This window comes from Colletotrichum fructicola (genome assembly GCF_000319635.2).
Source record: "Colletotrichum fructicola Nara gc5 chromosome Unknown KSG_Nara_v1_contig04, whole genome shotgun sequence".
Taxonomy (NCBI): domain Eukaryota; kingdom Fungi; phylum Ascomycota; class Sordariomycetes; order Glomerellales; family Glomerellaceae; genus Colletotrichum; species Colletotrichum fructicola.
In genome coordinates this window covers 5,685,703-5,713,375 of record NW_027094054.1, presented here as the reverse complement: position 1 = coordinate 5,713,375, position 27,673 = coordinate 5,685,703, and the positions used below count along the sequence as shown (strand labels likewise).

General features: G+C 55.6%; 13 protein-coding genes across 13 annotated transcripts; 7 read left to right on the top strand and 6 right to left on the bottom strand.

Moving 5' to 3' along the window:
• Nucleotides 1-767: 767 nt before the first annotated feature.
• On the bottom strand, nt 768-1,348 carry CGGC5_v008459 (uncharacterized protein; the record flags this gene model as incomplete). The annotated part of the gene is made up of 3 exons (XM_032027633.1): nt 768-866; nt 921-1,171; nt 1,222-1,348. The coding sequence occupies 3 exons, from the start codon at nt 1,346-1,348 to the stop codon at nt 768-770; spliced, it is 477 nt and encodes a 158-aa protein (XP_031891808.1).
• Nucleotides 1,349-2,841: 1,493 nt separating this feature from the next.
• CGGC5_v008458 (uncharacterized protein) lies at nt 2,842-3,316 on the top strand (the record flags this gene model as incomplete). Its single annotated transcript, XM_032027622.1, has 2 exons — nt 2,842-3,025; nt 3,084-3,316. The coding sequence occupies 2 exons, from the start codon at nt 2,842-2,844 to the stop codon at nt 3,314-3,316; spliced, it is 417 nt and encodes a 138-aa protein (XP_031891804.1).
• A 1,145-nt stretch (nt 3,317-4,461) lies between these two features.
• On the top strand, nt 4,462-4,795 carry CGGC5_v008457 (uncharacterized protein; the record flags this gene model as incomplete). Its single annotated transcript, XM_032027611.1, has 3 exons — nt 4,462-4,551; nt 4,604-4,720; nt 4,775-4,795. 3 exons carry the CDS (start codon nt 4,462-4,464, stop codon nt 4,793-4,795), a joined length of 228 nt encoding a protein of 75 aa, XP_031891805.1.
• A 199-nt stretch (nt 4,796-4,994) lies between these two features.
• CGGC5_v008456 (uncharacterized protein) lies at nt 4,995-7,073 on the bottom strand (the record flags this gene model as incomplete). Its single annotated transcript, XM_032027600.1, has 2 exons — nt 4,995-6,012; nt 6,064-7,073. The coding sequence occupies 2 exons, from the start codon at nt 7,071-7,073 to the stop codon at nt 4,995-4,997; spliced, it is 2,028 nt and encodes a 675-aa protein (XP_031891806.1).
• Nucleotides 7,074-8,244: 1,171 nt separating this feature from the next.
• Nucleotides 8,245-8,631, bottom strand: CGGC5_v008455 (uncharacterized protein; the record flags this gene model as incomplete). The annotated part of the gene is made up of 1 exon (XM_032027589.1): nt 8,245-8,631. The coding sequence occupies one exon, from the start codon at nt 8,629-8,631 to the stop codon at nt 8,245-8,247; it is 387 nt and encodes a 128-aa protein (XP_031892272.1).
• Nucleotides 8,632-11,271: 2,640 nt separating this feature from the next.
• Nucleotides 11,272-13,069, top strand: aflN-2 (Cytochrome P450 monooxygenase aflN; the record flags this gene model as incomplete). Its single annotated transcript, XM_032027578.1, has 3 exons — nt 11,272-11,421; nt 11,476-12,887; nt 12,949-13,069. The coding sequence occupies 3 exons, from the start codon at nt 11,272-11,274 to the stop codon at nt 13,067-13,069; spliced, it is 1,683 nt and encodes a 560-aa protein (XP_031891801.1).
• Nucleotides 13,070-14,629: 1,560 nt separating this feature from the next.
• Nucleotides 14,630-16,236, top strand: atnN-18 (Aspercryptin biosynthesis cluster-specific transcription regulator atnN; the record flags this gene model as incomplete). The annotated part of the gene is made up of 2 exons (XM_032027567.1): nt 14,630-14,679; nt 14,742-16,236. The coding sequence occupies 2 exons, from the start codon at nt 14,630-14,632 to the stop codon at nt 16,234-16,236; spliced, it is 1,545 nt and encodes a 514-aa protein (XP_031892271.1).
• Nucleotides 16,237-16,584: 348 nt separating this feature from the next.
• atnI-2 (putative lipid transporter atnI) lies at nt 16,585-17,876 on the top strand (the record flags this gene model as incomplete). Its single annotated transcript, XM_032027556.1, has 3 exons — nt 16,585-16,980; nt 17,035-17,170; nt 17,218-17,876. 3 exons carry the CDS (start codon nt 16,585-16,587, stop codon nt 17,874-17,876), a joined length of 1,191 nt encoding a protein of 396 aa, XP_031891802.1.
• Nucleotides 17,877-18,345: 469 nt separating this feature from the next.
• Nucleotides 18,346-20,565, top strand: CGGC5_v008451 (putative transcriptional regulatory protein; the record flags this gene model as incomplete). Its single annotated transcript, XM_032027545.1, has 2 exons — nt 18,346-19,541; nt 19,593-20,565. 2 exons carry the CDS (start codon nt 18,346-18,348, stop codon nt 20,563-20,565), a joined length of 2,169 nt encoding a protein of 722 aa, XP_031891803.1.
• A 92-nt stretch (nt 20,566-20,657) lies between these two features.
• CGGC5_v008450 (Uncharacterized protein) lies at nt 20,658-22,004 on the bottom strand (the record flags this gene model as incomplete). Its single annotated transcript, XM_032027533.1, has 1 exon — nt 20,658-22,004. The coding sequence occupies one exon, from the start codon at nt 22,002-22,004 to the stop codon at nt 20,658-20,660; it is 1,347 nt and encodes a 448-aa protein (XP_031892119.1).
• Nucleotides 22,005-22,654: 650 nt separating this feature from the next.
• On the top strand, nt 22,655-24,562 carry CGGC5_v008449 (putative transporter; the record flags this gene model as incomplete). The annotated part of the gene is made up of 8 exons (XM_032027521.1): nt 22,655-22,807; nt 22,872-22,928; nt 22,979-23,051; nt 23,114-23,189; nt 23,246-23,410; nt 23,472-23,829; nt 23,886-24,125; nt 24,185-24,562. 8 exons carry the CDS (start codon nt 22,655-22,657, stop codon nt 24,560-24,562), a joined length of 1,500 nt encoding a protein of 499 aa, XP_031892118.1.
• A 115-nt stretch (nt 24,563-24,677) lies between these two features.
• CGGC5_v008448 (Diacetyl reductase) lies at nt 24,678-25,616 on the bottom strand (the record flags this gene model as incomplete). The annotated part of the gene is made up of 3 exons (XM_032027510.1): nt 24,678-25,218; nt 25,273-25,524; nt 25,573-25,616. The coding sequence occupies 3 exons, from the start codon at nt 25,614-25,616 to the stop codon at nt 24,678-24,680; spliced, it is 837 nt and encodes a 278-aa protein (XP_031892123.1).
• A 596-nt stretch (nt 25,617-26,212) lies between these two features.
• CGGC5_v008447 (uncharacterized protein) lies at nt 26,213-27,580 on the bottom strand (the record flags this gene model as incomplete). The annotated part of the gene is made up of 6 exons (XM_066152017.1): nt 26,213-26,402; nt 26,453-26,642; nt 26,692-26,744; nt 26,853-26,911; nt 27,265-27,366; nt 27,422-27,580. The coding sequence occupies 6 exons, from the start codon at nt 27,578-27,580 to the stop codon at nt 26,213-26,215; spliced, it is 753 nt and encodes a 250-aa protein (XP_066008646.1).
• Nucleotides 27,581-27,673: the final 93 nt, after the last annotated feature.

The following is a 27,673-nucleotide window of genomic DNA, read 5'->3' as shown; positions in this document are numbered from 1 at the left end:
CTACTCCTAGCGGAGCTTTCTCTTGTACAAAATAGCAAAGCCGCTTGGAGTAGCTGGCTGGTACATTGCATGGGCGTTTGCTTTTTTGTAGACTTATCAATAAGAGCACTCGTCTTTTTCTAAACTTTTTGATCTCGCCAGTTGTGACTAGTGTGCTTTGATCTTGAATGCATGAACCCTAAACAACGTCTCCGAGATTTGCTTTTGCTTCTCTGCGTTGCACCCTAATCAAATTTGATAACGTAGCCTTGAGAGGCTTCAGCGACCGCAAGTTGGTAACATCTTATAAGTAGAAGCGAAAGTCTAGATTTTCAATGTTGAGAACAACAGGTTCATCTTCTAACATCCGTTTTGATTGTTTATATCATGGAATCATTTACTTACAAAAAACACGGACTAGAATCAAGTAGTGATTGATCAAGACGTTCGTGCGGCAGACGGGCGGTGTTTCCATAGAACCCTAGGCTCTATCATTGTCTCGTCTTCTGCGGAGGCCTCAAGCACGTGCTCGTGAATTCAAGGAAGAGTCTAACTCAGTTGAGGCCAAGGGTTAATTGTTAATGAATCATAGAACATATCCCAAGCTGGAAATGTCTGTTCAAATTACTCAACTTTGTTACTATCATGTACTTCTGGAACGGTAAAGCCCAGTCTATCATAAACTTGTAATATGTACATGTAAAATGCGAAGGTGTCTACAATTGCGCTGCCAACTAAATATCATCATCCCTCATTATCCCGTCTCGTTGCGTCTCATGACCAAAGCTTTACATGAACTGAACAGCAGCCAAGACAGCAGCAGCGAAAACGAGAGTCGCAGGTCTGTTCAAGTTGGCGATGCTAGCCTCATCAGTGGCGGTAGCGCTCTATGATCGAGTTAGTCTCTGGTTTGGCCTACGGCTGGGAGAGATAATACGTACGGTGCTTGACGTCGGGGAGGACGTGGATCCAGTTGCACTCGTGCTGGAGGTTGCTGTCGCATTGCTTGAGCTGTTCGAAGCCGAGACGGGGGTAGCGTCCAGGTTGCACCCCTCGGCAGCCTCCGTGACACCATCGCCGTAGTACTGCCAGATATCGTACTTCTCGGCACACTCAAGGCAGCCCTCCAGAAGACCGGTCCAGGTCTCGTTGGTGCAGTAGTTGTCCTGCTCGGCTCCGAGGATGGCGTAGCCTGCATGCTGTCAGTATCCGTGTCTGCACGTCGGAGTTTGGGTCACGTACCGCAGTCGGCGTGGCATTCGTACTTTGGCCCGCTGGTCAACTGCCGCGCGTGGAGAGGGACGACGGGGAGCCACTCAAGGGCAGCGGCCGTGGAGGCCAGAGTCGCGATGACGGTTGTAAACTTCATTTTGGCTGTTTGGTCTTTTGACTGCAGCAATGCTGAAAGCAGATCGAGCGAGGAAAGATGCTCACATCTTGATCATTGGGGACTCGATGCTACTAAATAGTGACAAGATCTCGGAACAAACAGGCCACTGCATACGCAATCTTCTCCGGGGATCCTCTTGGTGGATCGATAACTTGCAGGAAGAGGAACTCTTGGCCGAGTGCCTCGAACCGATGGGCGAATCAAGTTGTAGCGGCCGAGGATGCCGAGTTCCCAAGTTGCATCGACTCATTTATGGTGGAGAATCGGATTGCTTGGTTAGCGTTGAAGAGTACTGAAATTCTTTCTCACATGTGAGTCGAGTTTTCACAGACTTTCGCAACTTCAAACAGCGAGTTCAGCATGTCGCATGTTAGACTGCTACGGCTGAGCGCCATGTTGCTCTGAACCCTCCATACCACTTAGAAAATAATGGAAGAACCATTGCCTTGAGAGTATTAACTTGACACAGCAAGATCCGAGTACAATGATTGTAAACAACTCAAAGCAAGATCCAAGGACTTGGCAGGGATGCCATGCCGCTGGAGGAGGGACCGAGATCTCGACGCATGCTTTGATTGGTTGATGCCATCTTATCAGATGATCTGATATCCGCTCGCAATTTCGAGCTTTTCGCCCACCTGAATCATGCCTGAGGATGTCTTTATTTGCCAAGCTTCAACGGCTCAAAGCCCGATGCCGAAACCCACCGACTCGGCCGGGACCGCCTCCGGACACCGGACGAGTCTTCCGCTTCAATTTCCCGCCGAAAACCACCAGCCGGCCTCCTCGCAGACGAACAAAAGGGTTGGGCACGAACAGGCCCGGCACACCCCTGAGCCTCGCGCCAATCTGGGCCTGTATTCCGTCAACGTTGTGGAGTTCGTTCGCCTGGCGTTCTTGCGGTGTGGTCTTCGCCCCTGTCCGAACCCATTCCCAACCCCGTCCGCCACTCTTCCTCTCCAATGACGACCCCGACCCGGTCCCCAGGGCGTCAGCGCCCTCGAAGCGATCCGGTTCGTCGTCCTCGCGTCTCTGTGGAAACCTCAACAAACCAACCCATGGACGCCCAGCTCTGCCTTCTCGATCCGGCCATCAGTCGAAGCACGCGCCCAATACCGAGTCTCTTTACCGCCAAAAGCCCAGCCCACCGCTGCAGGACAGCACACATGCGCTATTCCACATGCAGGTCATCTTCAACGAACGACTCTGACAGAGAACTGTGCAGCACGCAGAGAATTCCGCAGGGCGCACGACAGAGAGTCAGAAAACGAGTGGCTGACCGGTCCCACGATGTCCACCGCTCATTGCGCACCCCATGCGTTTGCGTCCGTTGCCCGGGTCGCCGACGAGTGAACCAACCGACCGCCTATTAAAGACGTGCAGGTGCCCGCATCTCTTGTTGATTCTTCTCTTTTTTGAAGACACCCTCTTCCGAGGATCAACCTCGAGAAACCCACCCAACGACATCCAACATGGCCCAGGCCTCGCCCTCGTGGCAGAGGCTGATGGGGCTCCTGTCGGTGCTGCTGGCCATGCTCCTCGGTCTCTCGGCCGAGAAGCAGGGTGCCGCCGCCGCCGGATGCCCCGCCGAGATTGTCTCGGTACCGGACAACACCTGGTCCGTCGACTTTGACAACAGGACCGACGTCTCTGAGAGTGCGTTTTCCATCCTCAGTTTCAACATCCTGACACCATCGTGTTAACATCTTTCCAGCCCAGAGAGAGAGCTCGTACGTCGAGAGCCTGAGGGAGGAGTTTGAGAAGCTCGAGGCGACCGGCCTTACTGGCACGGGCGCCGAATCCAGCTTCGAAGACTTCACCGTCAAGATCCCGGCCTCCTGCCTCAACGGCCCCGCCGCCAAGAACAAGCACGCTCCGCTCGAGCTCCCCGTCAGTCTCGCCAGTCTGCATCTGCGGACCGTCCAGACGTGGGCCAGCTACATGTAACCACGGCGGCGGTTTGCGCAACCCACCAAACCGCCGACACGCGAAGATTACAAAATCATTGCCGTGTTGGAATTTCCACAAAGAAGAGAAACATCCGACACACCCTACTATTTATCACGTCGGGGTGTGCTGAGCGTAAGAAGCAAGTTTACGCTGAGCAAGTCCCCGAGCCCGGCCGCAATCGACGCGGTCTCACTCACTTCAACGACATTTACGACATGAAACAATCAACGAAACGAAATGAACAACCAAAAAAATGATGAAAACGGAAACGAAAGTCCTCTCGTCTCACGGAGACTGAGAAGTACGATGAAACGACTCTTCTATGTCTACGATACCTACTTCTTTCCTCTTCAATGAGGTTAAGGCCACTTGGCCCTTTGAATACAAATCTCATATGTCCCTCTAAAAGAATGCTGTGCGCCCGTGGAATTGTGATGCCTTGTATTTCGTGAACAGTCTTTGATTTGATCCATCAACCCTTTGACATGTAAAATGCTGAGCTTGGTCAGCAGAATGCCGTACTCACGGTTCATGATGATCGCATCTCACCATGTCGTTGTCTGATGGTTTGCTGAGGCAGCCGCATTTTTGTGAACAGTGGTGGCCACGCGGCGTACTAATAATACCTATTTTACACAAAGACTAGGCAATGTTTGCCGTCCATTGGTATTCCCTGTGCCAAACAACGTAGCAAAGCTCGTACGAACTCAGACTAAGACCTCAGTGGTTTCCGGCTGAAATCTAGAAGGTCTCCTGGGCAAGGTTAACCCCCGGTCATGGGGATCATATAAGTGTAGAAGTCAACCATTGGAACCATTCCTCGTGGTTGACTTGCCTTTCCTTGTCTATTTCGGCAACTTGGGAGACTTAAGCTTTCTGTCTTAATCAAGAGTTCCCCACATGGCGAAGATTATCGTTTTACGGGAGTCATCAACAGTCCGTTACTTCGAGTCAGTGAACAGTGCTGGAAGTCCATAACAGTCTTAGACAGAATTGTATTACCAGAAGAATAAGAAGCGGCTGCGTAACTGTTTTAGCTTTCTTCAGGTTTCCTACACTCTCACCCAAAAACTTTGACCGTTATCTCCATTCGTTATTTCAACATCCAGACTTTGCAATCAATTTGCTCGTTAACTTTAGAAATGCATTTTGCAAACGTGGCTGCTTTTGTGGTGCTCTTGGTGGCACCACTCGTGTCTGCTGATAATTGCCAAGATCGGATCTACCCCTGCGTAAGTGAAATGGTAAATCTTGCTCACCCAACGACTAACGAGTGCCATCCAGTCCCCTCTATCTGCCTGCAACAACCTCTTGAGTGGGAAGCAGATCTGTGCTACAACTGAGAGAGTCGACGGTGGCTGCCTCCAAACCATCACAGGTGTCAATCAAGGCGCCGTCCGTGTACGTTTAGCTATGCGCTTTCCATTCTGGCCATCATCTAACTTCCCGTGAAAGTGTCACTGCTGCCCCAAGTAAAGCAGTCTTGCAAACGCCTTTCTACTTTGTGTTGACACTGAGTGGGAACAGTTGAGCTTTGGGGTCTTATGGCTGCGTAGCAGATGAAGGCCAATCCTACCAAGAAGTGTATAGAAATGTTACGGCATGCGGACGAGACAACATATACCCATAGAACATTGCATAGTAGAGACGTAGTTTATAACTCTACAGCTGAGCTTTACTTCAAAATAACCTCTTTCCAAACCGGGCCCGGCGCAAAACTCGTGCCAAGAGCCCATTCTCGAATGTGCCCGATCCCGCGTCTTTCTGCGTAATCACCGTCCCGCTTGACTAGTATGACATTGTAATCGGTCTCAGACTGACGGGTTTGAGGATGAGGAGTCGACACAGCTTCTGATAGAAGGAGTATCTCATATGGCCCTACGTGCTCGAAGCTGGGCATCTCCTCGATGCTGTCTACCGTCAATTCCCCACAAATCTGACCATCTGCCCCTCGAAGATCACCCTCAGACCAGGAAATACTTCTTGAGAATTCCAGAAAGATGGCCAACGTCCAAAGCTGCAGAACAGAGTATCCAGGTGTTAGGGTTGGCGATAAGGACGGTGTAGTGCGAAAAGCGTCCGAGCCACGAGGGAGCCGGCTTTTGAAGCGCTCCCGATAGCGAGGTCCGCTTGGCGAGTTGCGCAAAGGATCAGTGAGGAGTCTCAACTCTCCATCGAGTCCTCTTTCATACCACAGTATCCAGCACTTCTGCTTAAGCCAGTGATGAAGTTGGTAAAAGACATGTCCTTGGCTCGGACGAACACGACTAGCACCCACCCAGCCCGACCACGACCAGCTGGGAAACCCTTCCCGGCGCCTCCTCGCAGTCATCGAGGTGAAGCCGGCTCCGAAAAGCAAAAAGAAGTCGATGGCCTGGACTGGAGTACCTTCGATGAACCGGATGTTCCCTTTCTCTGTTGCGCGGCGCATGATCCCCTCGACGGCTCGCAGGACATCTCTTTGATCCGTGAGAGCGCGGCCAGAGTAGCGGCTGACGATATCTTCCCAGTCGCGCACTGGGTCCTTGAGCCGGAACGCTTGGGGCGGGGACCATGGCTCCTCCCACTCGTGTCTCTTCTTGGCGACTGGCTGGTCTAAGCATGCCTCGCTGAACTCGTCGCTCCCGCACCGAAAGAAGACTTTATTGTCGACGAAGCAGAGTGCTCGTTGACAAAGAGCTTGCTCTTGAAACCTGCCTCTGTTTATCAGTCTTTGAAACGAAGTCAGAGTAGGTATGCCTTACGTCCACCCTCTAGTCTGGTAGACCGTTGCTGCAAGAGCCCAGTCGAGTGGCGTGTACAGCCCCAAGCGTGTCTTGTCTGTAATTCGCATGGCGTGTTGCGGGGCCCGCGTTCCCGTCACTGCTGGCAGACCGTAATTCGCATGATTTCCACAGGCGGCGATGACTGTAAGCCACGACCGTTCAAAGACGTTGTCCATTACAGCTGTGCCCCTTCTTAGGTCTTCTGGGTCGTCCTGCACGAGACAAAGAAGGTCGACCCAAACATAGCGAAGCCCGAGGAGCTTTACTAATTTCATGGTATCCAGGATCGTGAGCGACAGTCTGTCGCGTATTTGAAAGACCGAGCCAGGTTGCCGCAGTCGCCCAAGAGTTGACTTGGTGAGTCTGAAGCTGGAAACTCCGCCCCAAACGTAGCTGAGTGCAACATACTTGTATGGGCGAATATCTGACACCTCGATCAAGCTGTCGCTCTCGAGATCAACGAGTCTGAGAACTTGAAGTCTAGGGAAAGTTGACTTGAAGCCTTGATAGTTATGGGCTCTGCATCTGGTGATGGGATGCGTTGTAGTACACGTCTCGATCCATTGCAGGATCCTCGAAATCTCAACCTTGGACTTGATCGTCGGCAACAGGAAGTGAGCGCTACTCGCAACTTGTGTGGTTTCGGGCGACTCTGACACGAAACAGACGAATTGGCCTGTAGCGGTATTCGTTGAGTCATTGATGCTGTATGCGCCGCGATGCCCGGGCTCCGCGTCATCTTTCCAGACGAGGGCAAACGTCTCGTCGTCTCCTTGCGGAACGGAGCCGGGCGAGAGCCGGTGAGCCTCGAAAATGGCATGTGCCACGAGTTGGCAGAGAGGACAGGGGCTTGTGCTGATATGGGACCATGAGCCGAGCAGGAAGAAGGGAATGGCGCCCTCGGAAGAGATGACTGAGCGAAGATCATCGTAAGTGAGGGGTACCTTGCCGCAGTGCAGACAAAGCGGAGGCGGGGCAGCAGAAGACATGTCAGTTTGACGCAGCACTGTTCAATAGAAGGCAGTAATCCGTACAGCACAAAATTCCCGAGCCTGGTTGCGGCAGAGCTGTTTAGGCGTGCCGTGTGCATTCATCCTGCATACCTACATACGGGCGCTTGAATCGGTTCAGGGGTTCAGAACCGATGAGCGGTTCAGCTGCTGCGACCGCCCCGCCAGACCGCTTCAGGCGGCGTCTAACGCTAGAACGCCGCTACAAAGACCCAGCTCGCCCCCAGCTACAATATTCTCCTCTTCACAAACAACAAAGCATCGTCATCCGTCTTCTGCTGACGCGAACGATTGAACTCTCAATAGAGAAGGCGACTCATCTTATTCGTGTTTTACGACTTTGGAGCGCTGCAGCACACGACGAGAAGAACAACCAGCAGCTCCCCAAGCGAGCGCGAGCATTGAAGCCTAACGCAGATGCGCTAGCAAACTTGAGTAGTGAATTCTGCCCGAGTACCCAACAACAGTTCCTCTTGAGTACACATGCCCTGATGGTCTAGCGGTATGATTCTCCCTTAGGGTTGTCTTCGACGTCTCAACTTGGGAGAGGTCCCAGGTTCGATCCCTGGTTAGGGCCCAGTATCTTTCCTTTTTTTGATGATTGATAATAAGTTTCATTCTCAAAGCCTCAAGAAGGTCTGGTCTATTTGCTTTGTATTTTAGTGCTGTCGTATTGCTGCAAGCCACCGCCTCTACCCAGCTTCCTGTCGTAATCCATCAGTCATTCACAGGCCAACATAGAAAATAGACTTGAGTTTTACCCGCACATATTAGGGCCACGCAATGCAACCTATCTTCCAAAATTGCCATTCAACCCAAAGTCTGGACTTCTATGCAATGCACTGTAAACACATGTGTACACTATTAAAGGCTGGGACATGTATGAGAATTTCCTAGTTATGTCCAATAGGAACAATACCTTCATAACATCACCCAGCAACTGCGCATTGTAATTCGGATGATGAGCTAAGATTGAAAAGATCTCTAAAAAGTCAAAACTCGATCCAAGAAAAAAGAAAAGCAAATGCAAAGAAGAACAGTGCCGTCAACTAGCTAATACATGAATCGAAACGGTGGGCTCAGCAAAACAACAAATCCATATGCGGTTCTATGATTCCCGCGCAAAAACGGCCAATGCCATGCGAGATTTTTAATTGCCGCCCTTGTTACCGCCGTTGTTGCCGCCTCCCTGGCCACCTCCCTGACCGCCACCGCCATTGTTGTTGTTGTTGTTCCCGGGGAAGCCTGGGATGTTGCCGAACTGGCCGTTGTTTCCGACACCGTTCGGGCAGATCTGGCCGGCGGACTGTGCGGCCGCGAGCAGGTCGTTTTGGCTCTTGCAGTTGTTGCTGACACAGGTGACGAGGGAGTTCACGTCGGCCTTCTGGCAGTAGCAATCCTTGATGTTGTCTCGTGTGCAGCCGGCCTTCTGGAGGCCGTCGTTGAGGCAGCCGTTGGCGCAGTCAGGCAGCTTGATGTCGTCGGCGACAGCGAGGCCGGCGGCGACGGCGAGGATGGCGAGGATGGAAGTCTTCATTTTGAAATTTGGGGGTTGTTTTTGTGGAATAGAGATGTTGTAGATGGTTTGTGTGGTGAGAGATTTGCGATGAAAGCTTCCTGAGTGATGTTTGAGTGTGATGATGATGGGCTGGAAGGGAGTCGGTAAGTCGGGTGTAACGGCAGAATTATATATCTGACCTGACAACCGAGCCAGGAGAGGCCTTACGAAGGACGTCTTCACAGCTTATTCCCCCTGACGTCAAAGTCAACATAGCCATGATCTTTTCTCAGCAACAAACGCAGTGCAGCGCCTCGCCGATTGGGCATCTCATCAGCGGTCCGCGTAATACCGTCGACTAGGTTTGACAGAAATGCCAATGCACGAGGCGCGTGGGCGGCAAACCTTGACATCTCGGACGCTTACACGGCCAAACCGAGAATAGTTCCATGACGAGCAAGAGATTTCTCTCGCGAACTCTGTTGCCTTTCCATACTTTCTTCCACGGCCAATCACCCACCTCAGGCTGCGTGTCCGACCTCCGGGGCACCACCGCCGCACCCAATCGCGCGCCACCCCGTCCCGTCAAGCCGTTCGTGTCACACCGCGTCCCCGAGGTGGGAGTGGCTTCTCGCACGTCATGAGATGAGTAGTTCCTACCGTCGCTCGGACGGTGGAAGTCTGTCAGCTTTGAGCCGCAGCGATGGGCTGTGCGGTTTACGCGGTGTTTGGCCACATGGGGAATTTGGGGGCTGTTCAGATCATAGCGAGCTGACCGAGCACTTGCGTCTTTCCAACGGCGATGCATCGCCGTTTGGATCATCACCTTGATTTGTGTTCCTTTCATCTTCGATCGCGCGCGGCATTTGGAATGTTTTGTTTCTTGAGAATGGCTGCCTTCTGTCGGCGACATCAGATGTTTGGTAGGTGTCGTGGGGGCGTGAGGGCACCTCACAGACCCCGTCTGCGCCTGTTCACGGACGACCAGATGACACAATCTTCGGCGTCACTGGACGTCGGCTGCCGACTTTCTGTCTTCCTTGACGTCCCAAAACGGTCTTTTTTTCTGTTCTCTCGCCGACCTTAATCGTTGAACTCCCCCAATTTTGTCGGGCTCGGTCGATGAGAACTACGTACGGCATGAATATAGGTCTAGGTGTTTGTCGGCCACAGACAATATCACGATATGTAGACCGAGAGCCCACGAGGTTCACGAATTCCGTCGAGAAAAGTGATCTCTAGAAATATGCCAAGACGGTGGCGGATGTGAGCCTCCGGAGCCGATCTTTGTACTCGCCTTCACGCGGCCCGACGTGTTCCTCTAATCCCTCTCCACATTAGCCAAACTTTGGGAAGAAGAATTCTTCAGCAATTCACGTCGCGCAGAAGAGACACCAAAACTTTCACTTTCTGCTACGCGTTGCAGACTATTCTTCGTGGCTGGATCGACACGACGCGATGAAAATCGTTGAGGTTTGGCGCGTTGTAAACCCTTTCATCACACCAAACGTCGATTCCAGGCTTGACCAAATGATCTCATCGCCAGCAGCAGTATAATAGCATGCAAGGAGCTTGTTAGTTGCAGTACTTATCGTAGAGTATCAGTGTTCCCAAAAGATGAACAGAGGTGAACGGCCTTAGATTGGATACAAAGAATGGTCTGATAGATACTCTGCCTAGATGGTAATGAGTAGCTACACTCCTGTCTTACGCCTTGCAGCAGATAGCAAGCTAACGCTCAGCATTTATACACCGATCTTGGTGAACACTCTTCGGCGGATGGCTTTACGCGGATGTCTTCTCATGATTTTATCATAGTAGCTAAGAGCCCACTGCAAAACCTCTTGAAGAATGAACGCTGCATTACAATCATCTCCACAGCTGTCGCCGGTCTTCATTCTGGCATCGCGCCGGCCATATATAAGCACTCGCGTACCCAGTAAGTGCAAAGGTTCCGCATCCTTGAGTTGACAACTTTGTCATTGTGTTGGAGACTTTGTGGTCCCGAGGTAGCCCACACCGTAGATAGGCGATGTTACCCTGTGTTGGTTTGCTTCGGAAGAGATATCACATCCAGCCAATAGCCACATGCAAAATCAGCGATTTATGCGGGAACGTCCGTCCGGATGCATTCTCCTAGTTGTACCGCCGACCTACATTCCCTAATAGTTTAAACGCATGCCGGCTACCCTGTCCTGACCCTCGAATTGGACCCCACCGCGTTGCATCGTTCCTCGGCTCACGATGGCACCCCTCGTATCTTCATTTTCCCCAAAAGCAGTTTTCGCAATGCGTCTTTCTTGCCCGCAAGACGAAGAAAACGGACTTCAATGGCGAATAAATAATCATGCATCACGTCCTCACTTACCACAAGTCAGGGCTTCAACATGTCCAGCGTGATGTACCTGCTCCCATTGATGGGGCATCTTCCATGCAACCCCTCTGCAAGTCCCGCCGTGCATGCGTCAATCATTGCCTCTTGCCGTCTCCATCTCCGGACAAGATGCCGGGCACGCGGCGGGGAGGTTCACCGCGCAGGAGGCCAATAGCGGCCTGCTTATTAGAGTCACCCTTGCCAGGTCCCTTGGCGGGAGGAAGAATAAAGGAGACGAACGAGCTCCCTCGGGGAGGCCTTTGTCACGGTGCCCTTCATCGTCGTGCTTGGCGTCATTCACAAGGATGGCAGTACTCAATCTATCCGTGGGCGGGAGCCCTGCGGAGATTGGGCTTCGCGCCGTTCTGCTGCTCGTAATTTTCAGTGTCGGCTACACTTTGGTGCAACTCGTGCAAGTACGGCTCCTGTTCTGGAGACTAAAGAGACAGGGTGTCGTAAGTTGAACCAGCCCATAGCCGATCACTAGGACAGTGCTGATGACCTTCCAGCCAATGATGCCCTACTCCCTGCTCTTCGGGCACATACCCGTCATCACCAAAATCACATCCGGCCTGCCTAAGGACATTCACACAAACTACTTCTCCCAGCTCATCTACCAGAACTGGCCGGCACTCTTCCCCGGTCGCAAAACCTGCCCGCCCATCATCTACGTCGACCTCTGGCCCATGGCCCCGCCCATGTGCTTCACCATCGAGCCGGAGGTCGCTTGGCAGACCGGCAGCGCAGATCTCCCGCGGGCGCACAAGGAGTTCGTCAAGCCGCTGACGGAGAACCTGGATATTGCGAGCTTGGAAGGCGCCGAGTGGAAGGTCTGGCGCGCGCGGTTCAACCCGGCCTTCAGCCCGAAGAACATTGTCTCGCTCGTCCCGGGCATCATCAAGGACGTTGAGACGTTTGCGGGCATCTTTCGGAAAAATGCTGGCAAGGACGGGAAATGGGGCGGGGTGTTTACGCTCGAGGACCTGGCGACGAATTTGACGATGGACGTGATCGGGCGCGCGGCGCTGGGGATCGAGCTCCACGAGCAGACTGATGGCCCGAGCAAGTTGAAGGTCGCGCTGATGGACCAAATTGCGCAGTGCCGGCTGCGATTCAGCATTATCGACAAGATCTGGAGCGTCGACCCCATCCGTCAGTGGAGGATTGCCAGGAACAAGGCTGCGCTGCGTGACGAGCTTTACCAACCCATCATGAGATGTCTCGAGCGCAAGGGCGACGGAGAATCAAAGACGCTGGTGGACCAGGCGATGAAGCCTCTCAAGGGCTTGATTGCCGAGAAGGCGCTCCCACCCGATGAGGGCTTCATCGAAAGTGTCATGGCACAGCTCAAGATCTTCATGTTTGCAGGCCATGATACGACGGCGACAGTAATCTGTTGGACGATACACGTCTTGGCCAAGCACCCAGCGATCCTCGACAAGGTGCGAGCTGAGCATGACGAGGTTTTTGGAAAGGACCCTTCAAAGCTGAAGGAAAGACTAATGGAATCGCCGCATCTCCTGAACTCACTGCCGTACACGGCTGGCGTGATCAAGGAGACGATGAGGCTGTACCCCGTCATCCCGCCCCTTAGAAAAGGCAGCCCTGAATACCAGATCAAGGATAAGGAAACCGGCATGGCGCTGCCGACTGAGCACTTTGACCTCTGGGACGGCATTCGCTCGACGTCTCGCGAGGAAAAGGTGTGGCCTCGTGCCGAGGAGGTCATCCCGGAGCGCTGGTTGACCACGAACCCGGACGATCCGCTGTACCCCACGAAAGGCTCCTGGCGGGGGTTCGGAAACGGTCCTCGTGTCTGTATTGGGCTGGAGCTCGCCAATACAGAGGTCAGAATGGCTGTTGCGTTCTTGGCGAGGGAGTTCGACATTGATTGTGCTTGGGACGAGTGGGATGCCGCGAGGTAAGTTTCAAGCGTCTCCAAGGGGCTGGTAAGAGCAATGGCTGACAGACTGTGCTTGCAGGAACTACACTGGCCCCAAGGAAGTGATGGAAGGTCATCGGTGCTATCAGAACGGCACTGGTACGGCAAAGGCCAAGGAAGGCATGCCAATCCATGTGCGACTGCGAAACGCGGGGAGGTGAAAGGTGGTCGAGGAAGAGTTTGGGTGGACGTAGGTGGACGTCGACATGGGCCTCGGGACAGGGCCGAGGGCAGGAGACCGGAGCCGCGGGCCCCCGACGTCTGCCACTTCTGCTGCTGAAAGAGGCAAGGACTTGCAATCGTCCGTATCTCATCGACGCATTGGAGCGGCAAAACTGAATAAGTAGCCAATGCCCAAGAAGTATTGGAGAGGCTCCGATCCCCAGAGGCCCAGAGGCAGTCGGCCGCGGCAACATGCCCGTTTTCTCTTGATTGACACCGGCGGAGTGGATACAAGCTTTCAGCTGGTGGTTGAATGCGCCGACTTTGACGTTGGCGGACGGGCAATACCGGACGATCTGTAGTTACTCAATCGGGACCTCGGCGAGATTGACTCCCTAATCTGATAAATAGCGTAAGCCCGAGGTCCTCCGCGTGATGCACCGGAAATTCTGCCCGAACATGAGAGGTAGACTCAGTCTAGAACCGCAGCAGCAGTTGGACCGGCGGCCGGCGACAACGTAGCACCCGTGTGGCTACCCGTAGACTTGGTACGGAGGTCCGAACTCCTGGCCGGGTTTTGAGTTTCTCGTAGACCACAACCATGAACGTCGCGCGCGCGTCGTGTCTCGCGCGGGATGATTGGGGTTCCCTTGGCTGTCGAGACGGTCGTTCGCGATAGTTGGCAAGTCTGTACCAGCAGAGTGGTGTTTCGGAGATAAGCTCATGTCCAGACAGCGGGAAGCTTCCACGACAGATGTCATGGGCCCGCAACTGCTCGTATATCGCGGGCTGTCATTTGCGTGAGGGGCATTAGAATTCGCGATGGATGTGATGGGACGAATGCGAAGGTGGTGAGGGTGTCGTGAAGGTGTCGTGAAAATTAAGAATCTTGAGATGGCACTGAAGGGAAGCAGAACCCAGCAGAGGGAAACGAAGTCTTACATAATACGCGCTAGTCCTCGCTTAATCTCCACTAAGACACGCTAGACGGAGTAACCTCTCCCCCCGAACCATCCGATTGGCCCGCTCGCGAATGCCCCGCCCTGGAGCGGGGTTCCTGCTGGTCGTTCCTGGGGAGGAAGGGGCATTCGGGGCTTATCGTCAGCGACAGGCGAATGCTCCTGCTGCTTTTCTTGTTAGCGGCCACTTGCGATTGGGATCTCGACTCTGCGCCTCCTCACCTCCTGAAACATTCTGCCCGCCTACACTAACCTCACTTCATCTACACTTACGCACCTACGATTGTTATCGACATTGGATCGAGTTGAAGTCCGTCCGCCCATCATGTCGTTGGCGCACTACTTATGAGGCCCATTCCCTGGAGCCTGCAAAGCCTGCTGCCAAATATCTGTCTCTCGATAGGTCGCCTCGGATCTTGACCAAACCACCGGCGTCGGCGTCTACGTCTCTCAGGGCGTTGCGTACCTCGGCCTCCCTCACCTACCTTACCTGTTTACATACAACAACCTTTCACACACAGGACATTGTCACTCGCACAGGGTGGCACAGCACTCGCACCTACCTGTTGTCATCCAAGGGTACTTGCTCTCCTCCTCTCAATGGCGAGGCATGGGTTATCAAAGGTGAAGACGGGATGTATCACCTGCAAGTAAGGGGATCCTTTGACTGTTCATCCCCACAGGCCTGGCCAATGTGCTAATAAAACCTCAGGATCCGCAGAGTCAAGTGCGACGAGGCCCGCCCGGCGTGTAACCGCTGCGTCAGCACCGGCAGGAAGTGTGATGGCTACGTCGCCCCTCCCAATGGCACATACTCGTGGGCTCAGCTGCTCCGTGTCTGCCCACCGCCGACCCAGAACGCCTCCGAGTCAGAGCTCCGCGCCTTGAGCTTCTTTCGCGGCGTCGTGGCCCCAGTCCTCGCCGGGCCGCTGGACAACTACTTCTGGACCCATCTCGCCACCCAGCTGTCTCACCAGGAGCAGGCCGCAAAGTACGCCGTCCTGACCATCAGCTCGCTGTATGAAAAGTTCAAGGAGAACCCCATGGACCGGCTCGCTGGGGAGAAGAACCTCTTTGCCGTGTCAAACTACAACGAGGCCATCCGGCACCTGAGGACGACAGACAACCCGGAAACGGTGCTGTTTGTGTGTCTGCTTTTCGTCTGCGTCGACATGCTACGTGGAGAATGCAAGGGCGCCATCGAACACTGCCGGCACGGTATCAACATCCTGAATGCGTCCCGCTCCAAGTCCAAGTTCATCCGTGACCACCTAGAACCCGCCTTCTGCCGTCTCGGTGTGTTTCCTTTCTTCTTCGGCGTCCGGCCCGAGACGTTCCCGGCGATGGAGATCGGGAAGCCTGTTCCGCACGCGCCGTACAAGATGCTCGCCGAGGCCCAGGCCGCCCTGGACCCTCTACTTGTTCGTACCATCCGCTTCGTGAGGACCGCCGACGAGTACCGACTGGGAGATGAAACGAGTGCCAAGCCCGGGCCGTTGGTCATGCAGGACCGTAAGGAGCTTGACGAGGCTCTGGACAGTTGGGACGCCGCGTTCCGTCTCTACCGGGGCGAGAAGGCCGCCTTGAACGCAGATTGCATGTCTGAACGGGATGTTCTCATCATACAGCTGCTCGAAATGAAATGGATCGTCGGCAAGATCTGGATTGACACGTGTCTATCGCGGGGCGAGACGATATTCGACCTGCATCTCGACAAGTTCCAGAGGATCATTGACATTGCGCACGAGACGGACATCCTGCTCCGCTCGTCGCACGAGAAGCACCCGCGCGCCAAGTTCACCTTCGAGATGGGCTTCGCGCCGCTGCTGGGTTTCGTAGTCGTCAAGTGCAGGTCACTGCGCCTGCGAGTCGCCGCGCTGAAGCTGGTGAGGACGATATCACATGAGCGGGAGAGTTTATGGGACAACAGCACCCTATTATCGCTCGGTAGAGTGCTCTTGAAGGTCGAGAACGATGTGCATTTGCGCTGCGACGATGACCTGGAGGACATTGTCGACGACGGCACGCTCCCACCGGAAGGCATGCGGATCAAGGACTCGGCGATGCAGAAAGAGGCGCGCATCGTGCCCGGGAGCGACGGCAGCGTGACGGTCTGGAAGAAGGTCGCCCTCTTGATGAGGGAGCTCGACGGGCCCATCACGATACGCGAGGAGTGGTTTGAGGTTCCCTTCAGACGCAAGCCCTGAAATAACTATTTACAGTCGCACCCTTGTTTTTGGCGTCTTCCGCGACATGTCCCTGTCTGTGCCTCAACCCGCACGAGTGCTTACGCCACCCCTGCGAATCCTTCCGCGGGCGGTATCAATTATCAACATCTAGTGCCGTGTGCTGCGATTGGTCGGCTCGCTATTTTATGTAAAGAACGCGATTGAAGTGGCTGTGCATCGCCAGGCATTCTTGACAATATCATCGGTTTCGATCTCAACATGTTTCTTTAAATATGAGCGGACGAGCCGCGAAGATGCTGATGATGGAGGGACAGACAACTGTCGCTTTCAGGATTTTCTGCCATCTCATCTTTGACTCCAATCGCCATGTCCCTCACCTGGATCATCCTGGCCCTAGCCGCTTCAGCCGCAGCTCTGCCATCCGGTCCCTTGCCCACGCCGACGAACACCCAACTACTTCAACGATCAGTAATCACCTCTTCGACTGTTTCTGCGGTTCCCACCGGCGACTTCATCACCACCAAGTTCATCACCATTCCCGGCGTTACAGACAGCCACGTCACAGTGCCCGCCAAGACCATCACCCTCGCCCTCCCGACCTGCGTGCAGACTATCGAGCCGGACGCCAATGGTTACGTGCCTCCTGGGAGTTGCGGTGCTCTCTGGAACTACTACCCAAGCTTCGCGGCGGCTATCGCATTTGCCGTGGTGTTTGGTGTTTTGACTGTCGTTCACATCTGGCAAGCGGCTAGGTACAAGAAGGTGCGTAAGTCTGCCTTGCGTACATTCTCACGGCTTCGACTAATGTTAGGACAGAGATGGTGCTGGGTCATCATCATGGCGAGCATCTGGGAAACCCTCGCCTTCGTCTTTCGCTCTCTAAGCACACGGTACCAGCAGAATAGCGGCATCTACCTCAATTTCCAAATCTTCATCTTGCTCGCACCACTGTGTTAGTCTCCACTCTCCATGCTATCGGCCAGCACTAATAATCACCAGGGGTCAACGCCTTCGCATACATGACCCTCGGCCGGATGATCCACTTCTTCCACCCCTCGCGCTCCCTCCTCCGCCTCCCCGCCACTTTCTTCGCCGCCCTCTTCGTCGCCCTCGATGTCGTCTCCTTCGTCATCCAGCTCGTCGGCGGCAGCATGGCCGGCCCGACTGCCCCACCGGAGGAACAAATGCGCGCGATACATATCTACATGGGCGGCATTGGCCTCCAAGAGGTCTTCATCCTCGCCTTTGTGGGGTTGGCGCTCGTTTTCCAGCGGGACATGCGACGGGCGGAGAAGCTTCACAACGGACGGGAAGGGTGGAGGCCGCTGGTGTGGGCGCTGTACTTTTCACTGGGCAGTATTACCGTGCGCATCGTGTACCGGCTCGTCGAGTTTTCCTCCGGGAATGGGGTGGATAATCAGCTCATCACGCGCGAGGGGTATTTCTATGCGTTGGAGGCGGTGCCGATGGTATTGGCTATTGCTGTGTTCAATGTCGTGCATCCAGGGGCGAGGATGGATGGGCCTGGGGCTGAGATGCCGGGGTTGTTCGCCACGATCAAGGAAGCCATCAGAACGAGGTCAGGGAGGTTTTTATCGAAGGACTTGGGAGAGGAACAGGAGCTTACGAAAAGGTCTCCGAGTCCGCGAACGAGTTGAGGCCGGGGCGCGTCGGGCGGTGGGCCGTGACGTGGGGAGATGCCGGCGGCTGCTGCACCCCGCAATCCAGGGTCCAAGCCGGCATCGGCACGGATGCGAGTGTGAAGTTTGATTTTCCAGGTATTGTTTCGCTATTTATTTGACCGCTGTCAGGGAGTGCTTCTATCATTTGTTCTTCAGGCTTTATATCTCCAAATAGAACCATCAAACTGTAGGTCTTTGCTTGAGATCTTCCGTTCAATAGAAGGCTGTCATCAACCCCGGATCCCTGCCACCCCCTTATCAACATCCCTCCGCCTCCAAATCGGACCCAAGTGCGGAGATAAAAAGATAATGACCACCACTTTACACACCCACTTCACTCATCCTCCCAAACGACACACCATGCTCCGCGGAAGCTGAGCAGCGCTACGCACGCCTCTCACTACAATGTCTTTCTTTCCGACACATGTACTCAATCCACCCGCCCATGGACCCCGCCTCCGCAGCCGCCCTCCGCCGCCGGCGCCGGCGTAGAGTCCCCGACGCAGACCGCAAACGCGCCCCGCGCGCCTGCGACCGCTGCAAGGCCCGCAAGAACAAGTGCGTCGAGACGCCCTCCGGCACTTGTGTCCGTTGTCTGCAGGGTTCGCATCCGTGCCGCTTCGAGCGGGAGCGCAGTCCCGAGGACGGGGTCGTCCTGGTACCTGGAAATGGCACTCACACTCACACCAACACCGTCGCAGCGCATAATGAGACAACAACGGACCTCAAAGACGACGTCGAATTCTCCCCCACCGCCGGCGCGCCCCCCAGCGAAGCCTTCATGTGGCCGCGCTTCCTCACCCGCCTCCGCTCCGCCTTCTGCCTGGACACCCACCCCGCGCCCGCATCCCCCGACGACACCTCGCACCCCCAAGCCCGCCCGCCGCCGCCGCCGCCGCTCGCAGATTCCCAGTCGCCCGCCGAGCTGCGCCGCGTGCGCAAGGCCGTCCGCGACTTTCCCCCACGCGGCGTCGCCGAGTTCCTGCTCGAGGTGTGCATCACCTACGGGACGGACCTGTTCTTCTACTTCGACCAGGCGCAGCTCACCGCCGAGCTGGGCGCGTTCTACAGCGATGAAGGTTGTAGGCTGCGCAGCGACACGGGGTTTGTGTGTTTTGTGCTCGCGGTGTTTGCGCTGGGAAGCCACTGGACGAGTCTGGCGCGCCCGGCGGAGGAGGATGAGCGGGCGGTGGGGAAGGAGGAGGACCCCGGCAGGATATTCTACGACCAGGCGCGGATCTTGATGGCGGATCTGATTGACCGGCCGTGTTTGCGGTCGGTGCAGGCGGCGTATGTGCTGGGCGTGTACCTCATGCCGGCGAGCGCGATTAGTGCGTCGTATGTGTACATGGGGTTGGCGTTGCGGAAGGCGCTGGCGATTGGGCTGCATCTGGAGCCGGATGAGCCGGGGCTGAGCGAGGATGAGAAGGAGATGAGACGGAGGTTGTGGTGGTCTGTTTATTCGTTGGAGAGGACTGTGACGATTAAGTTGAATCGGCCGAGGTCGATCAGCCAGGATATCATCACGGCCCGCCTGCCTCGGCCGGTCCCCCGCGACGCGGAGCAGAAGTTTGATAATGTGCAGCATCAGATTGTGTATGCCCAGCTGGTGCGCATTATTGACAAGCTATCTGAGCCAGCGTAAGCCCCCTTTCTTTCGTATGGATTCACATCAACTGACATTAAGTCCAGCGCCTGGTCAACAAACTCCCCCACAAACCCCGTCTCAACCTGCGAAGAAGCCCTCAAATCCTGGAAACGCTCCCTCCCACCGCCCCTCAAACTCCAAAACATCCACCCCAAATCGCCCGGCTACCGCGCCGTCTTCCACCTGCACCTGAACTACTACTTCGCCTGGATCGACATGGGAAAAGTCTCCGTGGTAACCGTCGTGCGCGCCCGCCTGCGCGCGCTCTTCTGCCCCCTGGACCCGCCGCCCGCCCCCAGCGCGGCCGTCGAGCAGGCCGCCGACGCCTGCATCCGCGCGGCGAAGAAGATGCTCGAGCTGTTCGAGGGGCTGAGCCGCAGCGGCAACATGGCGCGATTCTCGTTCACGGACCTGCAGGGGTGCAGCATCGCGACGATCGTTGTGCTGCTCGCGGGGATACTGCAGCGCGACGCGGGGTACGACGGGCGGGTGGCGTTTGGGCTGGATTGCTTGAGGAGGATGGCGGGCGGGGGGAATGCGACGGCGGGGATGGGGGTGAGGTTTGTGGAGGCGTTGAGGGGGATTACGGACGAGGCGAGGGGGCGGTTGTTGCGTGTGCAGCGGACGGAGAGGGTGCCGAGGGTGGAGGAGAGGATGACGGGGTATGGGGACTGGGCGGATTGGTTGGCTACTGCTGAGGTTGCGGAGAGTTCCTCGGAGGATGAGGATGAGGATGAGACGTCTGGGGAACAGCGGGCGGATGTTGATGATGGAGGACCGCCAGTGCCGGAGGTCGAGTTGTCGGAGACGTGGGACGAGGCGGCGGCGTTGCAGCTTCAGGAGTTATCAGCCTCAGGCTTTGAGATGCCCCTTGGAGGTGTTCACAACCCAGATCTGATGGCGTTGCCGGCGGTGGATGAAGGCTGGCTGGCTTCGTTTCCCTGGAGCGACGACCAGATGTATCTGATGGGGTTGACGGGGATGGACGTTCTCAACTTCACCGGGGGTCTGGAGTAGCTACAACACAAACCAAGAATATCAAAGTCATTGTCTCATTTCATTTTTGCCGCAAGTTAAATGCCAACTCCATCTTTTCCATACACATTACATCAAAGCGCCGGCTTGATCCTAATCGGCACCGCCGAGTCCTCCTTGATCCCATCCCATCTGCTCTTATACACCCTGCCCTCCTTAATCACCGCCGCAACCGACGCCTCCGGATCATCGAAGATGCCCACATCCTCCAGCGGGTTCGCGTTCGCAATGATGATATCCGCCTCAAACCCAGCCTTGACCTGCCCCAGCGACGCCTCCCTGCCAAACATCTTCGCCGGGTTGATCGTCGCGCTCTGCAACACCGCCAGCGACGGGATCGCCTTCCCCCTCAACGAGAACTCGAAACTCTGCGCCGCGCCCAACGGACCCAGCAGATCCGTCCCGAAGCATATCGTCACGCCCGCCTCGTACGCCGTCTTCAGCGCCACCAGGCCCGCGGTCAGCACCTCCTCGTTCTTGACCCGCGACTCGGGCGGCAGGTAGCCCTTCCACTTCTCCGACGCCATCTGCGCGTACGTGATCAGCGTCGGGGTGAGGTACACGCCCTTTTCGGCCATCAGCTTCGCCGTCGGCACGTCGACGAAGTTGCCGTGCTCGATGCCCCGCACCCCGTTGTCGATGCAGTGCCGGATCGCCTTGGTCGTGTACGCGTGCGCGGTGACGTACGTGCCCGCGTTCGCTGCGCACTCCACCATCGCGCGGATCTCGGCGCCCGTGAATTGGAGATGGTCGATCTTGTCCGTCGGGGATGACACGCCGCCGGAGCCCATGATCTTGATAAAGTCCGCGCCGGTGCGGATCTCCTCACGCACCGCGGTCATGCACTCCGGCACGCCGTTGCACAGCCTGCCCAAACCCGTGGTCGACCCGCCGCAGCACTCGCTGTGATCATGCGGCCCGCGCCGAACATCCCCGTGCCCGCCGGCCTGGGACAGCGCGTGGCCCGCGATGAACAGCCTCGGGCCGGGGAACACGCCGTCGTTGATGGCCTCCTTCAGGGCGAGCAGGGCGCCGCCGCAGTCGCGGATGCTGGTGAAGCCACGGTGCAGCATCTGGGCGCAGACGTACGGCTGGCGGAGCAGCGAGACGTCGTTGGGGTTGCTGAAGGCGGCGGCGAGGGAGTCGAAGCCCGGGACGGCCATGACGTGGACGTGGGAGTCGATGAGGCCCGGGCAGAGGAACTTGCCGGCGCAGTCGACTTCGGCGAAGCCATCGGCGACGGCGGCGGAGACGGTGGAAGGGTCGGAGGGGAGGATGGCGTCGATGAGGCCGTCTTTGAGGCGGACGGCGGCGTTGGGGTGGAGGGAGCCGTCGGTGACGTCGACGATGGTTGCGTTGGTGAGGATGTAGCGCCGTGTTGGGGCTTTGAGCCAGGGCTTGAGGTCGGCTTCGGTGACCATTGTGAAGGTTTCGTGATTAGTCTCTGGATGGTGTTGGTTTAGAGGAGTGAGTATCGAAGAAGTTGAATGAGGGGAAACATGTAAGGACTGGACTTGGGATTGAGGATGTGCAAACGCTCAGTCATCCGAACACACAGCTACCACTTCCAGAAAACAGAAATATTTATCTGATTGGCTTCATCAGACGGTTAACGTCATCCCCCAACAACACCCAATTTTGGTGAGAAAGACAATGCAACAACAAGCATCGGAAATCAACACACAATCCTATCGTCGGGAACCTGGTCTTTGCGAGCGACCAAGTTGCCGATACCCGGCGTCGGATATCTGCCACAACCATCGGCAACATAGCCCGCCCCACCCCGCGTATCACCCCTATCAACGCTAGCAGAGGTATCGCAGGAATCAGTCTTTGATTGATATGACTCTCTGATAATGCTTGCCTCTTGGGTGCGGGGAAAATAATGGGCACACTTACCCCGGGATTCGAGATATGCACCGGTGGAGCATTGTCAACCACGTTTTTTCCTTTGTCCCTCCCTCGTTTCTTCTTTTAAAGGGCGGGCGGATCTGCAAGTTTGCGAAGGGGTGTTGGCCGCGGTCTTTGGATCTTCCACTGAGAACCACCCACCCCCCTCACGCGACTCAGGATGACTTCTTCCATTGAGACCAAGACGAATGATGGACCGCAGCCGGAGGGCGCCGAGGAGAAGAATGGCCAGATTTTGGAGTTGAGCGAGTCTTACACCGAAGAAGAGGAGAAAGCGGTTCTGAGAAAGATTGACTGCACTATTCTGCCCATGGTTGGTTGACCCTTGTGTGTTATGTCTTGTAACTGTGAACAATTGAGCTAACTCGGATCAATAGATGTGTGTGGTCTTCTTCCTGCAGTACCTGGACAAGCAGAGTCTCAGTTATGCAAGCGTAAGTTGGCTAGTCTTCCCCGCGCTGAACTCCGTAACTGACCAACATAGGTCTTCGGCCTGATTACGGACTTGAACATGACCAGCACGCAGTATTCTTGGTGCTCATCTATCTTCTACGTCGGTAAGTCAAACCAAAGCATTGCCTTCAAAGGAAGATGTTGTCGCTGACACCTCAACGCGCAGGCCAATTGGTGTCTGAATATCCATTCATCTACCTCATGAGCAGGCTGCATCTGACCAAGTTCGTGGGAGTCACCGTGTAAGTCCACCCATAGTCTACCAATACACCCATCACTGACAGAGAACCGCATGCAGAGTCATCTGGGGCATCGTCTGCATGTGTCTCGCGGCGCCGCATAACTACTCCGGCTTCGCCGCCGTCCGCTTCCTCCTCGGCTTCGCAGAGGGCGCTGTCTCGCCCGCCTTCATCACCATCACCAGCATCTGGTACCGCAAGGACGAGCACGCCCTGCGAACCGCGTAAGCCCAACCCCCATCTCACCTCCAGCATACCCTGAAAGACTGACTTGACTCTGCGCAGTCTCTGGATCACCATGAACGGCCTCGCCCAGATCTGCGGCTGCCTCCTGATGTACGGCATCGCCAAGAACACGGCCCTCTCCCTCGCGCCCTGGCGTACGCTCTTCCTCGTCTGCGGCGCCATTACCTCCGCCTCGGGCGTCGTCTTCTACCTCTTCATGCCCAACGGTCCGAAGGACGCGTGGTTCCTCACCCCGCGCCAGAAGCAGGTGCTCTCCATGCGCATGGCCAAGGACCGCGAGGGCGGCGATAAGACGTCGTTCTCGCTGAGACAGCTCAAGGAGGCGATGTTGGATATCAAGACGTGGTTTGTGTTCTGGTTTGGTGTTCTGGTGACGATGCAGTCTCCTGTGCTGACGGTTAGCCTTCTCCCCGACTGTTATCTCATGTTCTTTGCTGACTTGACTGCAACCAGTTCGCGTCCCTGGTCATCAACACCATCGGCTACAACAAATACGAAACCATGCTCTACACCGCCCCCTCCGGCGCCGTCCAGATCGGCATGCTATGGATCGGAGTCTGCGGCTGCATGATGTTCCCCAAGCACCGCACTCTCGTCGCCCTCGTGCTCATCCTGCCCCCGTTAGCAGGCAACATCCTCCTCTTGAAGCTGTCCACCGACGCCGGCTGGGGCATGATCGGAGCCTCCTGGCTGGTACGTCAACCCCCTCTCCATCCCTTCCACCCTCATAAAGCTAACGCGCATTTTTCCAGGCATCCTGCATCACCGCCGTCTGGTCGATCCTCCTCTCCCTCACAGCCTCCAACGTCAAGGGTAACACGAAGCGCGCCATCGTCAACGCCATGTTCTTCATCGGCTACTGCGCGGGCTGCATCGGCGCGCCGCAGCTGTGGACGGAGAAGCCGCGCTACTTCAAGGGCGTGGTCACGGCTATTGTGACATGGTGTTTGCTGTTCACTGTCATTGTGGCATACCGGTGGCTTTGTTCCAGGGACAATGCCGAAAGGGAGGCGGCGGCGAGCAGCGGCCAGGGCGCGGAGTATTCTGAGGATGTCGTGTTGGATGACGCGGGTGCTCCGGTGAATGATTTGACTGACAAGGAGGATAGGCAGTTTAGATACAGCATCTAATGGGAGTCGAAGAGGATTTCCAAATGGAGCTAATGGTAACACATTTTTGACTAGAGTAATAATCAAGTCTGCTAGGAAGCCACCATAATACAAACAACTTTGAACGCGCTTCTGCTCAGCTGAAGTTAATCCCCCCATCAACAATCTGCGTCTGCCCCGTCACATAATCACTATCCGGCCCCGCCAAAAAGCTTACAAACTTCGCCACATCCTCCGGCACGCTCGTTCTCTTCAGCGCAATCAAATCGTTCGTAAACTTCTTAATCGTGTCCCCCTTCTTCGCGCCCGTCTTCTCGCCCAGCTTCTCGTCTATCAGGTCCCACATCGCCGTGCCCACGATGCCCGGCGCGTACGCGTTCACCGTGATGTTGTGCTCCGCGTACTCCATCGCCGACGCCTGCGTCAGCCCGCGGACGGCCCACTTCGAGGCGGAGTAGTGCGAGAGCAGCGCGAACGGGCGGAAGCCCACGATCGAGGAACACCCGATGAGCTTGCCCGGGGAGGAGGGCGTGCAGTTGCCCTGGGCGATGAGTTGCTTGGCGGCGGTCTGGTAGCAGTTTTGCACGCCGAAGACGTTGACGCGGAACATGTTGAGGAAGTCTTCTTCGGTGAGGTCGAGGAGGGGTTTGACTTGGGCGATGCCGGCGTTGGCGATCCTGAAAACCGGCAATTAGCATGTTGCTCTTAGAATGATGAAATCAAAAACTTACATTGTGTTCAGGGGACCTAGCTCTTTCACTGCCGTCTGGACCATTCCCTGGACCTCACTGAGACTGCGGACGTCGGCGGATGCGACGACAGACTTGCGGCCCAGGCCCCGGATCTCGTTGGCCACTTCCTCGGAGCCAGCTTGGTTGGCGGCGATGTCATTGATGCAAACATCGTAGCCATCGCGGGCGATGCGGAGGGCGATGGCTTTACCGATACCGCGTGAGGCACCTGTCACGATGGCGACGCGTCCGCTGCGGTTGTTAATGGCTGGAGGTCATTGAGGGGGGGAAGATGCGTACCCTAGACGAGCAGATGGTCTGAATGCTCCCACGAACGCGCTCATGGTGCTTGGTGTTTGGAGAAGAGAGTGAAGGTGTAAGGGACGCCTCGAAGCACTTCTGGCTATGCTGCTTGATGTTTGCGGCTCCAGGAGAGATTTCCAACGGCCAAGGTTACGGTGCCTCGACAGTTACACACACGATAAATGAGCTGATCTAGCAGGACTTCAAACAGCACGAAACCCCGCCCCGTTGGACCTTCTTGAGGTTATAAAGTCAGGCGTGTGGGGGTTCATGGTGTCCCCCGAGCTTCCTCGGAATGCCCATGCGGGGAACTGGCCGGGCAGCCGGATGAGGATCCTTGGTCAGGATCACGTTGGTTCAACTGGGGCGGGGCATGCTGTTACTGCTCGTACGACACTTTTCAGTCAATGCGGTCAGCGAAATCACCAGATGATACAAAATTTGCCTTGTTGGATGCTATGAACTGGTCTCTGGTCGTTATTTCTTATCTCAGAGCCGCAATGCATCATCGCGTGCTTCATGACTGGGATCAGCTCACTCGCGACCTGATACCCCGAATGTCCGAAGAGCTCCAATTTCCGGAACCGCTTATCCATGCAAGGGCTTCCGCGTATCAGTATTCATCATCACCACCTCCTCATGACCGCCTCCTTGCTACGGCGCGGTGGGACAGCGTAGATGTTCTCGCCCGCACTCCATAAGTAATCATCGATCTCTGAGTCCTGTCATTGAGGAGCATCGCCTTGAGAGGCTGAATGGCGCGGTATTCGGCGCGGTAGATTCTAACCTTGCGGAAGAGGAGTGGAATGCATATCTCCCGGAGAGCCCTGCAAGTCTTGTCGGCCAAGACCCTCCGGAGAAGGTATTCGCAGTCCACATATGAATGTCACTCCAGAAGTCCTCGTCAGACACCTGAACCCCCTCGCAAGGGTCGGCAGTGACGGCACAGCACACCTCGGTGCAGATTACCTCGGAAGAGTTAGCAAAGAGACCCGCGAACGTAATCGAGACTGGGAACATACCGGTGAAGCCGCCGTCGCCAAGGATCGTGGTCAGAACTGGCTGGGCTAGAGAAAGTCAGTCAAGGCCATGCGAGAAGATTGAAAGGAAACTTACGCATCTCAGTGTTGTCGGTCAGCTTGACACGCTGCTGAGCAGCCAAATGAAGGCTGCAAACATACCGGTCAAGCCGCTATCGCCAAGGATCGTGGTGAGCATAGGCTGGCCTGGATAAAAGTCAGTCAAGGCCATGGGAGGAGATCGGGGAGGAAACCTACATGTTAGTGCCATCGCCAAGCTTGATGCGCTGCTGAACAACCAAATGAAGACTTGATATCTGTGTTGAGACTCGCGTCAGCAATGTGTGACCCGAGGCCTGCAGTGTCGCAAACCGTTGGGCAGAGTAAGAAGTCTGTGGGATGTACGGTTCGTCTTCCTTACCTTCTTTCCCATGATGTTGTTTGAGGAGAAGAAAACACATCTTTGCCTGCCCAAACGTGGGCCGGCCACACAGAAACATGAGGCAAAAGGGGTGACGCGGGCCCCAATCCACTTCCAAGTCCTGTATGCTGAAGAGTCTGTTTGAATTTCATGTCAGCGCTGGAGAGTACAGGATCTGAAACAGAGGAAGACCCGGAAAGGGTAGCTATGGAAGCGCAGGATGGATCGCACGGAACGATTGAAACTTACGAATTCGTGAGACATGTTGCTTGAAGTGAAGAAAGACCCCCGCCGAACATTGTGTCCCATGGTCTTGCCGTCGGCAAGACCATTGTCATTGACCTTCTTCATCTTTCATCCATTCTCCAAGGACTGTTGTTTGAAGCGAAGAAAGGCCCCGCCGAACACTGTAGCCCATGGTCTTGCCGTTGGCAAGACCGTTGTGATTGATCTTCTCCATTGTCGCCACACGGCCAAGTTTCGGCTCGCCGTCATCAACCTTGAGGCGGTCGAGAGAATCGACGAGGTCATTGCCGTTGGAAGGGATGTCTTGGACTGGTGTCATGTTGTTTGAAATGAAGGAAGCTTGTTTGAGCCGGAGTCCACCGGGCCCGCCCGGGGACTTCTACCTCAATAAGCCATTCACCGGGCCCCGCAA